Consider the following 21,031-nt stretch of genomic DNA (forward strand, 5'->3'; position numbering starts at 1 on the left):
TCTTGTTGGCAGTTTCATAACCTATAGACTATATGTGCTGGTCTCTGTAACACAGAGACCACACCAGCCCACCCATCCTAAAGTGCCAGGAAATGGAAAAATGGAGGCTAGAAAGCAGTTCCCTGCCAGTTTTCACGATCCCTGCTTGAACTAGAGCTGCCTTTCAAGAGACTGATTCAGGTCTCAAGGACATTAAGTCATCATTATGGTCTGGGCAATTTTCTGTGAAACTGGGGACACAATTCTGAGATTCACATGGGAAGGACTGCTGTCAAGGACCAGGACCACTGCATGTCCTGAGCCTGCTGTTCGTGGACACAGCACATGCCTAGTGTACGTTTTCCCGACACCTCGCCCTTCTCCTGCCCCAGTTCTGCAGTCCTCTGCACCTGGCAGCACCCGGAGAGGTCTGACTAATGGATTACAAATCCCATTCGTTTATGGTCCTACCATGAACTCCTGTGAGAAATAATCACAAGTCTTCCTGGTTCCAAAGAGATGATCGGTACAGCACACTCTGATGTGTGGAGCAATCAATCAGTGAACCGTGAAGAAAGGGCTCATGTCGCTAAAGAGAGCAAATTTTTATAGGAAAATGGTGATTAGCCGCAAAATCCAAACATAACGTCAGACATTGTAATAGAGGAAGACAGTAGAGCCTGGTGGTTGAGAAAAGTCAGCCTTGTGAGCAGGTATGCCGGAATCCAAATGCAACCATTAACCAGCATAGGCAACGGGCAAATTCCCACTCCAAGGTCCGTTTATTCATTCTGAACACAGGATACAGAATAAGACAGATTAAATAATCAAAATGCTAAGAACAATGACTGGGACATAGGAAAAAAACTCTGGTTGGAAGTCATAATGAAATTCATCTCATTTACTCATCAGTGAGCACTTACAAGGAAATGCCACGAGATCAAGGCAGAATATGATAACCTAAGAGAAAAGGGAGAAATAATTCTGAAGATTCCACTGGTGAGTTTTCTAGAATAACGGACGCCGCTATTGCTTCAAATTAACCTGGGCTGCTGAGAACTCCCGAACGGCTAAGTTTACTCTGCAGATCACAATCAGAGATTCTCAGGCAGCACACACCTACCCATTTCAATTGTAACACTTAACGTGTGCTTTGTCCTCATACTTCCACCCTAAATAACATCACACACCTGTATGATCTCAAGTTCCAGGCCAACTAGGCAACTTTATTCTTTTTTTCTTTCCCCTTCTTTCAAAGGTTTTGGGGAAACTATTAAAAATGGTGAGCATGGGTTTAGGATCTGTATCACAGATGGCCTGGGCGAGAAATGCCTCAGATTACAGTTTCTTGGATGTTGTAATAACTACGTAGTCTTTATTAGTAAATTTTAAAACTGATTTTTTTTTCAAAAATGATCAGATTTCAGGGCATTTTGAATTACATGTAAAAAGTTTGGGATTTCAGAGAATTAAACGATACCTAGACTGATTCTGGTTTCAAAATATCATGAGAGGAGAGGACGGTCCACAGGTAGAGGGCACAGTGGGATAGAGAAGTAATAATGTTCTATGACACAGAAGGAAAACATACTTGAAAACAACTGTGTATTTCAAAATAGCTAGAGAAAAGGATTTTGAGTGTTCCAACACAAAAGATGCCAAATATGAAATTCACTGTCTCAAGATAATACAATACTGATTATTCTACACCCTATATAAGTACTGAACTAAAATGGCGCACTCCTCAGACTATGCAAAACTGTGTCAATAAAAATCTTAAAGCATATATATTTCCCAACTATAAGTTAACTAAGAGTTCTGCAAGCTGGGCACAGTGGTACACACTGGCAATCACAGCACCTGGGAAACTGGAAAGATTGAGTTCAAGGCCAGCCTGGGCCACAAGGGAAGGGCAGTTCATATGTATGTATGTGTGTATGTATGTTCTATGTATGCATGTACTTATGTATGTCTATATAATAAATAAATGCTTTGTACTAAAGTGCCACACAGAGCTCATGCTGTGCCTACAGGACCACAAGTGCGTTTCTCGTTTTATTATACAACCTTTCTATAGCTGAAAATTCTAGATATAACTGATTGAGAAACCATTTAGAGGAATATCACTAAAAAATGGCATGAGAAAGATACAGAATTATATATATTTACTTGCACTATAGTTTACCAGTGTGTATGCTCTGGATAATATAAAAGTTTGAAAAGTTAAGGATTTATATTGACAAAAGCCAAATTCATGTTGACAGTTTTAATTATCATACACTAGTTGCATAAAGGGACAGTCATTGCTACCTCTCCACATGTACATGTGATCTGTCCCAACTGGCTTCACCTCCACCAATCTGCCTTTCCCACTCTTTCTTCTTATAATTGTTCTAATGATTTCAACGAGTTTCATTATTCTATTTTTGGTAAACTACGTTGGCCATATTCATCTTCTTCATGTTCTTCATTAGCCCTCCCATATCACAGCCTGGTTTTTTGGTTTTTGTTTTGTTTTTTGTCAGTCATAGGTCTTGAACTCTGGGCCTGAGCGCTGTCCTTAAGCTCTTTAGCTCAAGGTGAGCACTCTACCACTTGAACCACAGTGCCACTTCTGGTTTTCTGATGGTTAATTGAAGATAAGACTCTCACAGACTTTCCTGCCAGGGCTGGATTTGAACCACGATCCTCAGATGTCAACCTCCATAGTAGCTAGAATTACAGGCATGAGCCCTGGCACCTAGCTATTGTTATGTGTGTGTGTGTGTGTGTGTGTGTGCACACGCGTGCATGCACACGCACGTGCACGCGCGTCTAGATGCTGTTCTTGAGCTTTTCTGCTCAAGGCTAAGGCTCTAGCATGTGAGCCACACCTCCACTTTCGGTGAATTGAAGATAAGCATCTCATGAACTTTCCTGCCTGGGCTCACTTTGAATCTTGATCTTTAGACCTCAGCCCTGAGTAGCTAAGACTGCTTACAGGCATGAGCCACTGGCACCTGGCAACTTTCCTATGGAAGTTGGTGGTGTTTAGTGTGTATTAACTGTCCTGAGGGGTTTCACCATAGTGTTTCAGACAACATTTGGCTCAGAATAATCCTCAATTGCTTTCTCTTCCTCACCAAACAAAACAAAACAAAAACAAAAACATTTTTTTTAAAGAAACCAAAACACAAAACTGTCTTTTAGTTCCTAAAACTGATATGAGACTCAGAAAAATGTGCAAGTAGCAATGACTAGGTAAATTTTAGTTTCTAAAAACATTGTTTTTATTAAATATTAAATAGGATTTTTACAGAGTAAATTGCATAGCAGTAGGTAAAAACGCTGCTTTCCCTGGGGTCTGTCAGTCTTCTAGAGAAGCACAGAAGTGGGCGCGGTGGGCGTCGCCCACCAGCGTCAGTGTTCCTCTGTTTCTCCGGGATGAGGGCGGCGAGCAGTCTGCAGAGCGGGCACCTGCTGCAGGCGCAGGGGCTGCCCAGTTCTCAGGTCCAGTTCTCCTCTGCGTGGCTGTCAGCCTGAGGTGCAGTGCTCATGGCTCAGGAGGAGTTCAGCAGCTGCACAAGGTTTTCAAGACATTTTAAATAGTAGGCATTTAGTGGGTTTTCTTCTGAGTCTGAGAAAGCTGAAACAGAAAATAATGAGTGAGCAATGTCACATTATTAAATAGTACCACGCGTAAGAGTGGAATCTCTTACACAAACAGATGGATTAGATTTGTATATAAACTTCTGTTTTAGTTCCTAATCACTAAAAGTGATCAAGATGTTTCATATTTTAAAAGATCAATTTACAGACCTTACATTTATTTTTTATTAATAGTTTATCTCAAATGTATTTAGAGATGCACCTTAGAGGTAGACATAATTAACTATGATCAAGTGAACACAATTACTTTAGGCACCATCCTCCTAGAACATAAACTTTGGAACTTAATTATTCACTTCCTCCTGAATTCATAGTCACAGCTAGCAACAAACCAAAACCGCCCCTCCTTTAAAAATCAATAGTCAGACTATTAAAACAAATTAGTAACCACTAGATCCGTGGCAGTACAGGAAAGACACAGTTCAATTGTTAAATAATAAAGAACGTTCAATTTTCAATGTTCAATGCCCACTGAAAACTGGTGTCACTTAAAAATGAGTGACGTGAAAAGAAATCCTCTCAAACCGTATAGACTGAAGCGGAAGGTGGATAGGTGGGCACTGTGATCTATTCTTAGAAGACTGCAAGTCCTCTCCCTGATATTACTTTAAGGTTTTCTGCTCAAGGTCAGTTCCAATTGGGCACAGCTCTTACACCCTATAAACACCCTTTTAGCATGGTAGAAGTCACTGAAATTTTAGTCAAAAAATACGGACTTGAAGAAAGAACAAAGATACATGTTAAGAACCCATTATGTCTCAAACATTTCATTTCAAAATGAGGTATCAGAATATTTTATTACGTAAAAAATGTTCCAATGAACTGAGTGGACCAAATATTGACAAATTTTACAATGCATTGACAAGCTCAAAGTTCAATTAACAGTGTAAAAAAAACCAAAAAACTCCATTTTGACCTATCCTAATATTTCAATAAGCAGAGGATTTATTTAGTTATTCCTATGTTTAAATATAATTTCTTACATAAGAAAACTTACTTCTTTTTGCTAAGGAATATGCTTCATCCACTCTTCTTTTTATGGATGGATTTTTCAAAGTTGTTTTTGCCTACAGATGATAAAGGACAATCCAGGAGAGTTAAGTCCCCACCAAAAGGATCAGGAAAACATAATACTAATTCTGCCCAGTGCTAACTGCAGCGCTGAACCCTTCTCAGAAGTAACTCAATCCTTTTACTACTGTTGACGGTCTTTACCTTCTATTCCTTCTCCCAATTTGCCATTTTGAACTAGTCAACCTTAGGGAATTTCACATTCTTTAAATATTGGATTTCAGATAAAGTATTTCAAATATTACAACTGGACCAACAAATATTCACTGAGTGGCAACCAAGTGCCAAATCCTGTGGGACAGTGGGTGAGCGGCCACAGCAGCAACTTCCAATGTGCCCCAGGCCATGGGGAAGGAGAGCGACAGCACCCGGGCGCAGACCCTAACCCAGGAAGCTGTCATCGGCTTACTTACTCACAGCTAGAGCCTGATAGGGACTTCTCCTCAGTGAGCAATGTCTCCCATAAAAGAGGAGACCAAGACCAGGGAAGAGAATGGACGGAAGTGCCCACTGTGCGCAGCATGACATGCTCGCTGGGCAAGCCGGCCCTCACCGGAACCGATTTCAGAACTCAGTGACCACACAGAGGAGAGAAAGATCATGTAACTGGACAAAACGCTGCTACTTGGCCTTATATCAAGATGCACATTTCCTTAAAACATCTCTAGAAAAATAAAATTAGGACAAAATGGCAAATCAATTTAAACTGACAAGGAAACTCAAAACAGGGGTATTCTTCTGAACTGTGACATTCTGATGGAATGACAAAATGAAAAGGATTTCAATTACTGGAGTACTAATTATATGACTGAACAGAGGAATACAGGTCTCCTGGATGATCCGAAGAGGCCCAGTTGTTTATCCTGTCCTGCCCTCGTATACCAATGACTTCTCTTTTTTTCTTTGCATACATTAAGAGTATGGGGGAATTTCACTGTGATAATCCCATAGGAACAATGACTTTAAAAACAGACCTTCTGGTAATTGTAAGTCAGAGCCCAAAGTGCAGCTGCTCCAATCCTCTGAGCATCTTGATGATCACTTTCTAGACAGGCTGCAAGCATAGTAATGACTTTTTCTAAAAATAAACACATTTACCAAAAAGTTCAGTTCCAGACAGTATACTGCTTTTTCCTATCGGACTAGCAGGACATCTGCTTTTCCCACTAAACATATATAAAGTAGGTATCGACAAACTGTGGCCAGAACCATCTTTTATGACTTGTGTTATGTAGAAGGACCACTGGTTTTCACGGCAGGTGAAGAACAGCCAAAGAGATCAAGACTACCTAAACTCCTGGACTAAATTCACAAGGTGTATTTATTGAAGGACAACAGTACTTCAGAAGGAAGTACTTAATGAGTTATAACTCATTTATTTTGTTCAGTGGTTGGTATAACTCACTGATAACACATCACTGAACCTAGGATTTTTGTATATTGCTAGTTTCTCATTAACTCCATGTCTTTCATAGTTTTTGGACTTTGGGGCTTCCTGTTTTTCAGTTATTCTTATAAGGCAAGTTTTTATTTAGTTTTCTATAGATCCTTCATGCTGTGTTAGGAATGCATTATTTATTTTTATGTGCCTAAAATGATCTGGGCTTCTTGAATCTGCATATTAATGTCTTAGAACAGTTTTAAAAATCTGTAGCCATTATTTTTTTTAAATAGCTCCTCTCTCCTCTCTTTCAGATCTGCCAAGTTTTTAGTTTCCTAGCTCCTGAAAATATTTCCAAGCTTATCACTTACTTACCTACATATGGTATGATTAAAGTCATCTAATCCTATCTATGAAGTCTGGAGAGAGAAGGTGGTAATTTATTCCTCTCCTCTATCAGACAGGAATTCTGCTTCTGCTGGGACTCAGGGGCACTATCTATTAACCAGGTTCATGGCCCACACAGACGAAGCATCCCTGGGGAGAAGAGCCCTGGGAGGGGCATTCTGTAGTGCTGCTCCCTGCTTTCTTTTTCGAGTTATAGTCATCGTCTAGATGACTCTGATTCACCCCTTTCCTAGGAGACTAGTTCGTTGGTGTCTTAGTCCCCACTTGCCTCTCTTCTGGCCTCTCCTCCACACTCATGACAAAAGCTCAGTGTAATTCCAGGAAATGTCCTTGGAGCAACAGAGCATTCTACATCCTTCTTACTTACTTGAACATAGGTGTCCAATCAAAATTATATTACCTCCCATTATCTTTGTGAACTGTTATTATAAAGGTGACATACACAAGGGTTAGTCACCTAAGTCAGGTACATAGTACATTTCTTTTCGGACAATGTTGCACCTTCCCTCACTCTCTCTCAGTTTTTCCCTCCTCCCCATCCACAAGTTGTGTAGTTCATTCACCATAGTGTTAGTGAGCACCACTGCTGCATTTGTTTACGGTTTGTCCCTCCCTCTCTCATTAGTATTTTAGTTGCTTATTTAAGGTGAGTTTTAACATAGTTTGTCCGGTCTTCTGACTGACTGGATAGATCGAGCCTCACAGTACGAAAACCCAGGCGTGCTGTGGTTGACTGCCATCAGTAAGGTCCACTCCAGGCACACTCCACTCCTAACCTGGCACACCAGGTGTCTGGGTGTTCTCCCTCAGATCAGGCAGCAGATTTCCTTGGTAAAATTTCAAGCTAGCCGGCTTTGCCAGGGCCTCCTCACTAGATCCCCACGTGGAAGAGAAAGCCAAAGCCACGACATCCCTTAACAGCTCCACAGAGAGCCTGCGCAGCTGCTGTCTCTCATCCTATCCCTGCCTGGAAAGCCCGCTGAGCCCCATCTCCAGGCACTGGGAAGCTTCTGCTCACCACACGAGTCCATCTGCTTCAAACTAACTGCAGAGAAACGTTCCTGATTACAAGATGCTCAAAAGAAACCCACAGGGATCTAATGTGGAAAGTGCGGGTTTCTCCTTCAGTTCCCTAAAAGCACTTCCTTCTCCCAACTCTCTCTCCAGTGAGACTGCAGTAAGAAGCCCCCAAAGAAAGTCTGCATTCTGAAAAGGGTGAATAAACAATAAGAGATGCTATGAGTCGCTCCCATGTATTAGGACTGGCAACAGATATTCCATGTCCATCTACTTGCCCAGAGGTGTGCTTAGTATTATCCTCATTCTGCCAATGTGGGGACGGAGCAGACTCGGCAGAGAGGAGGGGATGGAACCCTCTGAGGTGCATCCCCAAACAGTGGAGCAACACCATCAGTATTATTGTTACTATTATTATTATTATTTAAGCAAACTTAGGTAAAAAAATCCACATGTTCAAAAGCAAAATAATGCATCTGAACACCTTCCATGTAGGAGAGGTGTGTGGGGCACTGGACGCAAGTTTGCACACTGTCTCTTGTGAAAGCATGGAGAGGCTTGCCTTGTAGATGCAGATATTAGAAAGAAAGGCCCAGGCAATGGTGGTCTGGGGCCGGAGGATGTTTCATGCCACCGTAAATCAATGTCTCCTACAAAACCTCCAACATGAGCTCAGACACACCCAACAGAGGCAGTCACAGCTACAGACACTTATCTCTTCATTGCTTTCTCTTTTTTCTTGCTTCAATTTCTTTCTGAGTCCTTATCAATTATCACCTCCATCTACCCTACACCTGGGAGATGACCTCTCTGAGCGGCTAATTCAGCTATTTGGTTGGACCTGCACTGTCTTTCCAACTAGGCTCTCCCTCCTTCATTAAAAGTTATGGAGGCACAATTCTATGTGCTTCAGATAAATAGAGCTTACGTGCTAGTGTATGTGTCCACAGAAACATCTATCCACATCAATTACTCAGGTAGCTGAAACTGGTCACGCTATGGAGAGAACTAATCCAGGGAAAGGAGATAAAAGGATGAGAGGCAAGGAGAGCAGACAGGATGAAGAGGTCGCCAGCTAGTCTACGAAGTCTGCACTGACAGAGTAGCATTTGTTGAAAAAGAGAGGAGAGGAGCAGGAGAGAAGGGCACAGCCAGGAGTGAGGGTGGACGCCAGAGAGCATCCCTGCCCCACTGCTCCTCCCGGGGAACCTCTGCATCCAACTCGCCCATGACATGGACCAGTAATCATGACTGACATGATCTCTTAACCTCTCGAGGCTTACCACGGAAGGCTGAAGCTGTGCCTGAGTCCTTCCCTAGGAAGAACTGGACAGAGAACAGTCTACGAATAATCACAGGGTATAAAAAGTGTATGCAGAGAGAGAGAGAGAGAAAGAGAGAGAGAGAGTGTCTCTGTGTGTGTGCGCGCCGCGAGCACAAGCGCATGTGTGTCTAGTTTAATGTGAAAGCTTACCATTCGCCAGGATCTTGGGCTTACTAGCCGGGCTGAAGCAAATGTTATGAGAGATAAGAAGGGGCAGATGCGGGCTGCTCCTCGGCCTGTACTTGCTCATCTCTGTGAGAAGGTCTAAACAGCCATCTAGCCTCAGAATCATTTGCTGCCCATCTTCTCCAAATGATATATTCAGAAGTAACTTCAACCAGAGAACAGCCAGGCTACTGAGATGTTTATTTCCTCCTTTTGGCAATGGTAGAGATAGAAAGTTCTGTAAGAAGTTACTCTGTGGGCAAACAGAGACAATATTATTTTCTTCTTGGGTCTTGTTTGTCATTTTCTTACTCCCTGGGTGACCAATTAGCTAGCATTTTGATATCCTTTTCCCAACTTTAATATTGTCTTTCCTCTCAATACTGTCTAAATATTCCATCTACATTATTTCCAAGTATAAAAAGATAAGGAGAACAAAACAGGCCTCCAATTTTAATCCTTGCTCATTTTTTTTCCCCTGATGATGGACTGACTAAATAGAGTCTATTCAATTATTTTTGGATTGATAATGCAGTTTAGAGATTGTTTCAAGCCCCGTGCGTTTTCTCTTTTGGTCTACCTTCTGGCAATTTTTCACTCATTAAAAGATGTCCTACGGGGGAGAAAAAGAAACAACTCAGTTCAGTCTTGGACATGGATTACCAATTCATGTGGTAGTGAAGGTATAGTATCATTAGAGCTGTGTTTCCTTTTCCTATTTACTTAAATGTATGGACAGGAACTGGATGTGTGGCTCAAATGGTAGGATGCCAGCCATAAACAGATAAAGCAAAGGGGGAGAGGCCCTGAGTTCACGCCCTGTTAATAGTACTAAACATAAAATACATAACTTGCTTATCACTACAGATAACTGTTTCTCATGGCTACATATCGTTCTGTTAAACGTATAGATGAGAAACCTCTATTATCAGAAGGTAAGAGTTGTCTAAATATTCAAATAAAGCCCCTCCCACCACGTCTCATCAAACTCTTCTTACCTCGTGGAATGTAATAATCTACATGTAAGCAAAGTCTAAATGTTCCTGCCCAATAGGAGCCATCAAAAGCTCACACCACCACAGTCAGCCTTTTGGGTTGAGATGGGGTTTTGGAAACATTTTTGCCTGCGCTACCCTGGAACCTCAATCCTCCCAAACTCAGCTTCCTTTGTGGCTGGGATAACAGGCATGCACCACTGTACTTAGCTACTGATTGAGATAGGGTCTCATTCACTTTCTGTCTAAGCTGGCTTCAAGCTGCAATCTTTCTGATCTCTGCCTCTCAAAAGTATTATAGGCATGCATCACGGTAACCCATACTCTCCAATTTTTAAGAGAGTAAGAGATTGTTCCCAGTTAGGGATTTGGTTCATACACATGTAAATAAAGGCTCCAACTGCGCATATACATTAGAATTTATTTCACTTATTCCTTCCAATTAAGCTAATATCAGTGACAAGAAGTCCAGCTTTGGAACTAGTGGAAGCACGGAGAACTGATAAAACAGTCTACTTTGTCATGAAGAAGTAAAAGTCGAACTGGGGAAAAGGGACTCTGATCTCATAAAGCATTTTGTCAATGTAAATTGAACTGAAATTGTTACTGCTCAAGTGGTCCACTTAAACATCAGATACATTACTTTTATGACCTCCAATAAATGTAAGGCAGCTGTCTTTCTAAAATCATTTTTGAGACAGATAAAGCACAATCCAAAAGCTAAGAAGATGAATTAAAGGGAAATGGTCTGATCACAGTCTAGCCTGTCATTTTTCATCTATCATCTACAAATTGGCTTAAAATACGTGAACCTCTTAATCTTTTTACAGTCTCTTAAAATAAAATGTCTTAACATATTAAATTTTGAGCTTTGGGTTGGAAGTTCTGTTTTGCTGAGTATCTCAGCAAAACAATACACAGTAAAGTTTGAGTACTTACCTTTTGGATTACTCCCTTACAGTCGTGAGACAAAGCCAGGTTTGAAAGAAACATGAAGACCATCTGCTGGACGTTTGTGCTCTCCAGAGGAACCTGAGAGGCCAACTTCAGGACACACAGCATCAGGCTGCTGCTGGCTCCTCTCTGTGCAGCTTGGACATACTGCCCGTAACTTGACCAACAAAGAGAACTGCAACCTTCAAAAACAACAGCCGTCACAATGTTTCCCCAGTTCCAAGGCTCAGCTTCTTAAGAACGCCAAGTGAGGCACATCTGTCCATCAAAATGACATGGCCATTGACCTGTGAGCTGCAAATTACCACCGCAGGCTACCTCGGGCTGATGTGTGCTTTCATCCTAATGGATTCCCAGTCCACACTGAAGGTTTAGTTCAACAGAGCACTTAAAAGTTTATTTTTTTAAGAATGAAATAAATGTGGGATTTTGTTTAATATAGTCTTAAAAGCAGCTAAATAGAAAGCTGTGTGGAAGAACAGAATTTTAGAAATGGGAATTAACTTGGTCTGTTGCTTTCATTTTATGAGAGACAAATGAAGTAAGGTCAACTCAAATACTATTCCCACAGGAGGCAGGGAAGGAAGAGAGCTCCGAGTCCAGTGGGAGGTGGTTCACCAGCTCCCTGGAGTCAGAGCGATCAGTGGTGGCTCCTGGCTCTCCAAGTGTACAGTGTTTTGACTGACAGGTGAACGGAGGGGGTGAATGCAAAGAGGCATGCTGGGTAAACCTAATTCTAACATTCAGTGTGCATATGCGGAAGCAGGAAGAGCAAGACAGGTGGGTTTGGAACAGGTGGGGTAAAGGGCACATGATGGACAGCACATTCCACAATAAATAGACACGTTACATGAAACCCTTGTACAACTCGGAAGAGAAGAACGTAAGAGGAATAACGGGTCAGTGTTTTCTCAGCAAATTAATAAGCATAGGAAATTTACTGAGGGAGAAAAATCATAAAAACAATTGGGAATACATTTTAGTGTTGAGGCAATATAATGGTGTAGTAACATAATACACAAAGAGGGGCTGGGAATGTGGGCTAGTGGTAGAGTGCTTGCCTAGCATGCATGAAGTCCTGGGTTCGATTCCTCAGTACCACATAAACAGAAAACAAAACAAAACAAAAACACGGAAATGGTGCTGTGGCTCAAATGGTAGAGTGCTAGCCTTGTGCTAAAGAAGCTCAAGGACAGTGCCCAGGCTCTGAGTTCAAGCCCCAGGACTGGGGGGCGGGGAGGAACCCTCAAAGAGAATTTTAACTTGTGAGAGTTCACACTGGAGACCAGCTTAAAGATAATCACAGCAAAAACAAATATATTCTCCTAAATAAACACATATGAGATGAATAAACACAAAAATATGGTGCTCTTTCCTATGTTTACAGCTTTATTCAAATACCAATGTTTCCATGACCTGATACACAAATTTGTCATTAGAAGATGCAGTTCTATTTAGAAAAAAAATCAGACATTAGGAGTAACTTAATAACTTCTATTTAAAAATAACACAAAGTGTACTTTTGTATTAAAGTATATATTTCTTTTTTTTTTGGGGGGGGGGAGGGTCTGATCGTGGGCCTGAACTCTGGGTCTGGGTGCTGTCCCTCAGCTCTTCAGCTCAAGGCTAGTGCTCTACCACGTGAGCCACAGCGCCACTTCCAGCTTTTTTTTTTTTTTTTTTTTTTGCTTATGTGGTGCTAAGGAATCGAACCCAGGGCCTCATGCATGCAAGGCAAGCGCTCTACCACTGAGCCCCCTTCCCAGCGCCAAAAGTATATGTTTCTTTTGATTAATATTTAGCAACATCTTTATCTCTCCTTACTTTGTTAAACCCTACAGAAGAGGGTATCTGGGCATTGGTGGCTCATGCCAATAACCCTAGCTACTCAGAAGGCTGAGATCTGAGGATCAAGGTTCAAAGCCAGCTCTAGCAGACAAATCCCACAAACCCTTATTTCTAATTAGACAGAAAAAAAAATTAAAAATTAAAAAATCTGAAACTGGTGGTGTAGTTCAAATAGCAGATTGCCAGCCACAAGCAAGAAAGCCCAAAGAGATAATGGGGCGTTTGCTCGGTGAAGGAGTGCTTGCTTAGCATGTATAAGGCCCTGAGTTCAATCCTCTGCACCACAAAATTTAGTAAAAAAAAAAAAAGCCTAGTGAGAATTCATGGTTCTGAGTTCAAGTCCCGTATTGGTATTAAAAAAAAAAGTGAGGGGCTGGTAAGGTGGCTCAGTGGTAGAGCGCTTGCCTTACATGCCTGAGGCCCTGGGTTCAATTCCTCAGCACCACATAAGCAAAAAGAAAAAAGCTGGAAGTGGCGCTGTGGCTCAAGTGGTAGAGTGCTAGCCTTGAGCTGAAGAGCTGAGGGACAGCGCCCAGGCCCAGACCGGACCCAAGAAAAGTTGGTAAAGATGGATACAAATTTCCCAGATTCAAATGGAATCTGGTCATGCTCTAGGACAGGCTACCCTGAAGACACAAACAGGAGATGGTCCAAGCAGCAGGAAGAGACAAAAACGCTAACAGCAGCAGAAAGACGACAGGGGCAATCTGGGCCTGGCATCAGATACACTACGACAGCTCAACAGTCAAGGGTATGAAGGTCTGTCTACATCTGTTCATGCTGGCTGGAGACAAGACAACAGGCTGGCAAAGCAGAGCCAGCCTGAGTTTCTGTCCATGCACGGTGCAGCCCAGATGGACAAGTAACTGCCTTGAGCTGCAGTCCTTCTCTGCACATCCTTCACTGCTCAGAGCCCATGCTGCTAGGGCTGTGGGCTGCCCCCAACCATCCCTTCTCCACTTCTCTCCAACACGATCAGCTCATCTACTTCCCAGCTGCAATCCACGCTTGCTCTGGTCTCGGAGGCCCCACACAGAGGCCCCACATGATGCGCCCTCCTGTTGTTTCCCAGCTGCAATCCACGCTTTCTCCGGTCTCGGAGGCTCCACACGACGCACCCTCCTGTCGCTTGCCCACCCATGACAGGTCCGCAGCAAATGTGCATTCAGCCAGTGAACAGCCAGGGAACGATCTTGTCTATCACAAGAGCAATCACACTTGGGACTCATTTTCATCATGCTCATCTCTTTTAGAATCTAAGGACGTTTAACCTTACCCTACTTTTACTTTATAATTTTCAGCCCCTCAATTTTCCTATAAATTCTGGTTACCACTGCCATATAATGAGGCCCATCTATTTCCCCTGAACTGTCTAGTATCTTCCCCGTGTCACTAAACATGTGTTAAAACACCTGTCTCCTCTTACACTACCTACAAGAAACTGGCTTTGTTTAGCATTATCTGCAATAAGTAGAAGAAACACTTTCAAACAAACAACCTTTTCAGTTCTCTGTAACAACATTATATGAAACTAGCTTATTCCTGAAAGTCCATATGGATCTGACTTACCATTGGGAAAATTTGCGGTGTAGACACAAAGAAGCTGCAAGGCAATTTGCATCAGTGAATCGTCCATCAAAAGCCAAGGCCAGAGAGAGTGCACAACAGGGACAAGATGAGCACCGAGAGCGGCTTCCTGTTGTGGAGGACAGAGGACGATCACCACTCTGACCACTTGATGTCAAGGTGCATTCATTCCCAACCACAAAGCTGAATTTACCTTCGGTAAGTACAAGGGGCCATCAGGACGCCCAGGCCCCAGGCCGGTGCGTGCCTGCCCCGAGGCTGAGCCCTCTCCTCTGCGGGCAGCGAGGATCTGCCCGTTGGAGACCTAGCATGCTACAGACCGTGCAAATAATGCAGCCCAATGGTGGATGTGAGTTTCTTGGTGGTACTAGGGTGTGAACTCAGGGCAATGTACTTGCCAGGCAAGCTCTTTACTACATGAGCCATACCCCCAGCCTTCTTGGCTTTAATTTATTTTTCAGGTAGGGGTTCTTGTCCTTTTTGCCCAGAGCTAGACATGGATGAGACTCCTACCTCCAACTTGCTCACAGGTAGGATTATAGGTGATTAGACCAGGCTCATAGCTGAGATTAGAGTTTCATTTGCCTAGGCTGGCCTTAAAGCATGATCCTCCAATTTCCATTTCCCATCTAGCTAGGATTACAAGCATGTGTCACTAAGCCTGTTTCAGTAGACAAATGAGGTCTCCCAATAATAAATACTCTTATAAAGTCTCTGCTATGGTCAAGACATTTTTTAAATGAGAATTTCTGGTTAAGTAAACATTCTGATTAACTCTCGAATTTCTTGCCCTTTAGATTGTGTGCCCATATACCCGAAGTTACTATTTCTGCATATAGGAAAATTTATCCTAAATGTATGTTAGATGAATCTTAGTTTTGTCTTGTTACTTTATTTGGCAGTGCTGTGGCTTGCACTAGGGCCTTACTCGGCAGGTGATCTACTACTTGAGCCACGCCGCCAGTATTACCGCCACTGGGACATACTGTGAAGGACAGCTTCCTGCAGTAAGTGCAGCAGTGTCTTTTTGTGATGAGGTATTTCTTCACACACACACACACACACACACACACACACACACACACACACACACACACACATACGTACTTAGACGGTGTTCAGCATGCAGCATCACAGAGAGGTGAGAGGCAATTCCTATGCTCAACGCTCTCCATAGGTTTGAAGTCACACCCAACATTCCTCTCCATGTCCACTCTGTGAGTGTGGCACGCAGGTGCCCTTGCTTACTGTCCCACACACATGATTAGGCACACACATGATTAGGATCTTTTGTCTACCCAGCCATTCTGCTGACATGCTGGTCTGTTAAGCCCTGTCTGCTGGGCAGTAAGGAACAGGTGTTCCTCTTGTGGGCAGAGAGTGATATGTCCATGGTCTCCTGCCTCCCCAGGGACCTCATTCTTCCACTAGTTATTCCTTCCTTTTCTTTAATAGCCAGTCCCAAGTTTGCTCACCTCTCTGAATGTGTTTCAGGAGACTACATGTCAGGAGACCCAAGCATACTAATTCCCTGTGCCAATCAGCCTGTGGGGAGAAGAGTGACGGCTGCCATTTCCCCACTTCAACATTCACCCTCAGTTCATTCAATGGACTTCTGCTATGAACATTCTGAACACTCCCACCTTTGTCTTCAGCAATGTTAGCACTATGTCATTTTCAACAAGTTTATTGTCTTCAATGCTTCCTGAATGGTCTCCAAATTCCTATTCCAATATACTCTTCTTGACTTCTCTTAAATGTTCATATTCTCCAAACATAGGATCTGGGCTTACACATCATGGTTGTAAAGAATATGCACATACTCCTACTATTCCTGCCTGTCATAGCACCTACGGGCTACAGACAGACCCATACAGTCTACTGACTACAAGCCTTCTGTGCTCCATTCTGAGTTCTGACACTAGCACATGCAGAACTACGGATCTGTTCTCACACACATCCTGTCAACCACACACTGCTGCGTCGGCAAGCACTTAAGCTATCTAAAATTATTCTAGAATTTTCTTATTTCTCCTCAGTTCTTCAAATTTACTCCCACTCTCTCTCTTCACCTTTCTCTCTCCCCACATTAAGGTCTGCTCATGTTTTTCCTGGACTACCACAGTTCCCTGCCCAGTATTGGCCACTGTTAAATGCATTTACCTCACAGACACAAGTAACAGCACAAAGTTTCTACACTAAGCCTAAAGTTAGTGCTTCAAGAGTGTGGCATCACTATAGATGAAGCAACTTAAAGTGCGAGCACCAATGCTTACAGACAAATCATCAGAAATGGGAAACTAAGGAAGACATATCAGTGGGCAGCCACAGGGACTGGTCTAATCCTCGTGAGGTCAGCAGAACTGAAATGTCAGCAACTTCCTATTCTAGGTGAATCTAGCAAATCTAAGCACAGCAGGAAGAATTTTCTACTTGAAGCAGGAAAACACATCTTCTCTCCTTAGAGCTGCAGATCCTCCCCTCTCATTCTCTTTAGAATAAGTGGTCTGACAACCACCTTTTAAACATCTCTCGTATAAGACCTTCACGACCATCATTCTGTCCTAGTAAAGAAACACTTAAAGTGGGGGTGCTGGCTCACCCTTATAGCCCAAACTATTCCAGAAGCTCAGTATGGGAGGCTTGCCTAGACAGAAGAGGCCATTAGACTTCCTTTCAGTGGAGGAAAGCTGGATACAGTGAAGTGCCGGCCATCATAGCAACAATGGAAAGCCTGAAATTGGTGGATCGCCCTCCAGGTGGACATCCAGGCAGGAAGCAGAATTCCACCTTAAAATCACCAGTCAAAAACAGGGCTGGACATGACTCTGAGCATGTCTGACTCGTAAGTATGAGGCATTGATTTAAAACACTGAGTACCACCAAAAAATAAAAATAAAAAATAACATCATCTAAAATGAGTAACAGTACAGAATGAGCTAAGGTCTGTGAAGTTACATTTCAATGAGAAAGTTAAAACCTGACATAAACAAAACGTGTATTAACAAGGAAGAATAACAATGAGATTAGGTACAACAATTTTTTGAGAGTTAATTGAGTGTAAGGATTAATCAACTGTGCACCATTTAAAAGTCAAAGAATTTCCCTTTTTCATTTGTCTTATGTTGCCTAATGTAAAAATTAAACTGCTTAATACCAACAGTGCTATCAAAATATCAAGGGGAAACTTCACTTACTTTACATTCTTCATTTTGATACAGGCAGTTTCTTAGAAGCTGCATGGTAGTGCCGAGCTCTTTGGTGAAACCGTCCTCCTGTTTAAACACAAGGCAGCTGACAGATGTGAACACAGAGGCCTTGTCCACTTTCATGTACAGCAACGCTCTCCCCTCCCAGGTCACAGTAAATGCGGCTGTGCTCTGCTCATGCCTGGCCATGGTAACTTCAAGAGCACTGACAAGCCAATGATCTCTGAAAGATGACTATATACAGAAACACATCCACCACAAAAAAAACAGTCCTATTTCTGATCCATCAAGCATGGGGGAAACTCAGACATATAACCGCCTCCATGTTTCATTTCAGCCCAGTGAGGCAGCTGCTGGTTTTCAATCATACCAGGTACTGGATGACTTTCTCAATGATGAAGTTAAGGGTTTTTGGTTAGAGAGGAAAAAAGGAAGAGGCATGGGAGAAACTGACAAGCATGCATCAATCTAGTGTACTAATTATTAAATAATAATAATAATAAAAATAATAATTACTGGTATTACCTACAGTGTTTCTACAGTAGCCCTAACCACATAAGTATCTGTACGTTTATATATTCATATACATATACATTCATTTTCTGAATAGTCTGTGGGGCACACGTTATCGATCATATTACTAGCCATAACTACTAAATATGTTATTTTGTGTTTCTGTGAACTTGAAGTTGAAACAGTTGTCCAGCAACTTAGTACTAGAAGTTCATCAACCCCAGAAGATAAACAGAGGTTAAGAATAACATTACCCCAATTTCCCTGACGGTGCCCTTATCAATTGCCTGCTGTATTATTATGTTGTTACAAGTGCTTGCGTATGAGAAGAAATAAAAATATGAAATATGAAATATTGTCTAATATATAACACACAATTGCAGTTGATTTCATTGCCTAGAGTTTGAGTTTCTTATTGTTGTATAAAATCTTACCTGACACAGTATTATGTACATGTACACAGTATCATGTGCATGTAGACATGACCATATGTATATGGGAACAAAAATACACAATACATACATTTCACTTATCTTTTATAGTACAGCCAAAGGCTACACTATAAAAATCTCATTACTTCATCTGACTGTACCTTTTTTCTAACTGCTGGGTCATGATTTCAACCTTGTGCTAATTACAGGGCGGGGGACACTGGACACCTGGCCACGGTGTGCATGCATTCCTTCACCCAGAATGTCCCACTGTGGAATTACCTTTTTCTTCAGTATGGCTTTCCCAGGCCTAAGAGAATCTAGGCTCAGTTGAGCATTAATGTGCTTCATCTGCTCCATGCAGCTGTCTATGAGATCAGCTAAAAGGAAAAATCTGCAATAGTCAAAAGGTTTCTCACTTCCAAATAAGTTAAAACCACATATAATGAAAGTCTGAAAATTATTTACATTTCCAACAAAATTTAGTTTAGTATTATCAGTGAAAGATTACAGATGAGAGAGGAAAAAAATTAAAATATTGAAGCCCACTAATTTTCAATTCCCAATAAGATATTCCCAATAACTTACAGCTTAGGACTTGCATAATGTGTTTTTGAGCAAATCTTAATCAAGCTGAATAGACTTTATGTTGCTATTATTCTCTTATATGTCCAGGTGAGGAATGACAACATTTTACAGGGGAAATTACATGAAAACATAGGATCATCTGATACTGTCTTTACTGATGCGCAAAATGTTTGTGTATACTAACATTTAATCATTACAAAACTGAGTAATGTGACTCCTTTATTTCTTTATCTTCTATAATATTTAGCTATAGATTGTCTACAGGAATAATTATGACATGTTAAATAAAAAATAAATGATATGCATAATCTTTTAATTTCATCTATTCATTTATTTATTTTTTGTGTTGCTAGGTATTGAAATGAGGGTCTTGTGCATAATAAGCAAAGAGGCCTTCCACTGAGCTGTGTATAAATTAATGTTTACTGCAATTTGTGCAAAAGCACTGTATTTTTAAGTGAAACTAAGATTACAAGGTCTATACATTATTTTTTTTTTGGTCGGTCATGGGGCTTGAACTCTGGGCTTGGGCGCTGTCTCTGTGCCCTTCAGCTCAAGGCTAGCGCTCTACTGCTTAAGCCACAGCACCACTTCCAGGTCTATACACTTTGAACAAATAAACATTGCAATGAACAAGGACCAAAACATGAATTGGTGTATGCCATGGAACAGTGGGTATGTCATGTGGGTCACCTTTTAGGGCATGCCTCTGAGCTCTTCTGCTGGCAGCCAGGAGTGACAGCAGGGCATTTGTTGCAGGTCTTTTCAGGGGATCTTTGGAGGATTTTCCTTCATAGCACTGCAGAGAATACAGACCAAATTGCCTTGAAGAAAAATTAAATCTGGAGCTCAACTCCTGTGAATCAAACTCGAATTCTGCCTAACATGTATTGGTAGGTTTCAACTTTCATGCGAAATTCATTGGAATTTGATAAACCACTAATGTCAGAATGTTCTGTGTAGGCAGACTGCATACAAACTTTATAATATAGAAAAGCTAATAATCACTCTCAAGAATGAGTCATCTTTGGAAAAAAAAGTTCTTCCTTTTTCTTGGGGACAAACTTCCCTTCCTTTCTTTCTACCGAATATACCCTGTTTCTTGCTGATTTACTTTGTTCCAGCTCTCATTTTCATATTTATTTATTTGTTTATTTGTTAGTCGTGAGGCTTGAATTCTGGGCCTGAGCACTGTCCCTCATCCTCTTCAGCTCAAGGTTAGTGCTCTACCACTTGAGCCACAGTGCCACTTCCCGCTTTTTCTGCTTATGTGGTGCTGAGGAATCGAAACCAGGGCCTCATGCATGCAAGGCAAGTACTCTATCACTGAACCACCTTCCCAGCCTGAATTATATGTATTCTTATGAATTGTATTACTATTTTTTCTATAAAAGCCTTAATAGAAAAACTTCTGTGCTGTATTGAACCAGGATGTTAATAAGGTGAAGAATCAGGAGGGAATTAGGTGAGATTCCTAATGGAACAGATTTGTGATGGACATCTTTGATCACCTCTTGGTAAGATCCACTAAGATGACAAAAATGGATTCCACACTTATATACACATGATGAAAGAGTAAAGCATCGAAAGCTGCTGGGTGAATGGCAAACACGTGGGTCTGAATTCCCCACAACTCGTGAGGCGTACCCCAGCAATGCACTGGACGGCTGGGGCTGAGGGCACTCAGACAGACCATGCATGGAGGTGCGGTTGAAGGAGTGTTATTGAAAAAATCTCCAAGAAATAGCTGAAGACTCCCAGATTGCACCCACTGCCAACCAATACGCGCACTGTCAAGCCCTCTTCTACCCCAGTTCTTCAGCTATCACGCTCGTGTCCCTGGAGTACATGAATCAGAAGCATTCTGAGCTGGGCAGAGGGCAGGCACACTTGTGGATATGGAGGACTCTGCC

General features: G+C 41.9%; 1 protein-coding gene across 2 annotated transcripts in view; it reads right to left on the reverse strand.

Annotated features, from left to right (window-relative positions):
- Nucleotides 1-3,272: 3,272 nt before the first annotated feature.
- Nucleotides 3,273-21,031, reverse strand: part of Rttn (rotatin) — a 117,892-nt gene continuing 100,133 nt past the window's right edge. For both annotated transcript variants that reach the window (XM_042693526.1, XM_042693525.1), the window contains exons 41-49: nucleotides 19,812-19,917; nucleotides 18,813-18,910; nucleotides 17,575-17,652; nucleotides 14,360-14,486; nucleotides 10,928-11,124; nucleotides 8,979-9,246; nucleotides 5,673-5,776; nucleotides 4,625-4,694; nucleotides 3,273-3,604 (exon numbers count right to left, since the gene is read on the reverse strand). In XM_042693526.1, coding sequence (XP_042549460.1) covers nucleotides 3,519-3,604; nucleotides 4,625-4,694; nucleotides 5,673-5,776; nucleotides 8,979-9,246; nucleotides 10,928-11,124; nucleotides 14,360-14,486; nucleotides 17,575-17,652; nucleotides 18,813-18,910; nucleotides 19,812-19,917 — 1,134 coding nt within the window. In that variant the 3' untranslated portion in view covers nucleotides 3,273-3,518. The remainder of the gene's footprint in view (nucleotides 3,605-4,624; nucleotides 4,695-5,672; nucleotides 5,777-8,978; nucleotides 9,247-10,927; nucleotides 11,125-14,359; nucleotides 14,487-17,574; nucleotides 17,653-18,812; nucleotides 18,911-19,811; nucleotides 19,918-21,031) is intronic.

This window comes from Dipodomys spectabilis, unplaced genomic scaffold (genome assembly GCF_019054845.1).
Source record: "Dipodomys spectabilis isolate Male_0828 unplaced genomic scaffold, ASM1905484v1 ptg000169l, whole genome shotgun sequence".
Taxonomy (NCBI): domain Eukaryota; kingdom Metazoa; phylum Chordata; class Mammalia; order Rodentia; family Heteromyidae; genus Dipodomys; species Dipodomys spectabilis.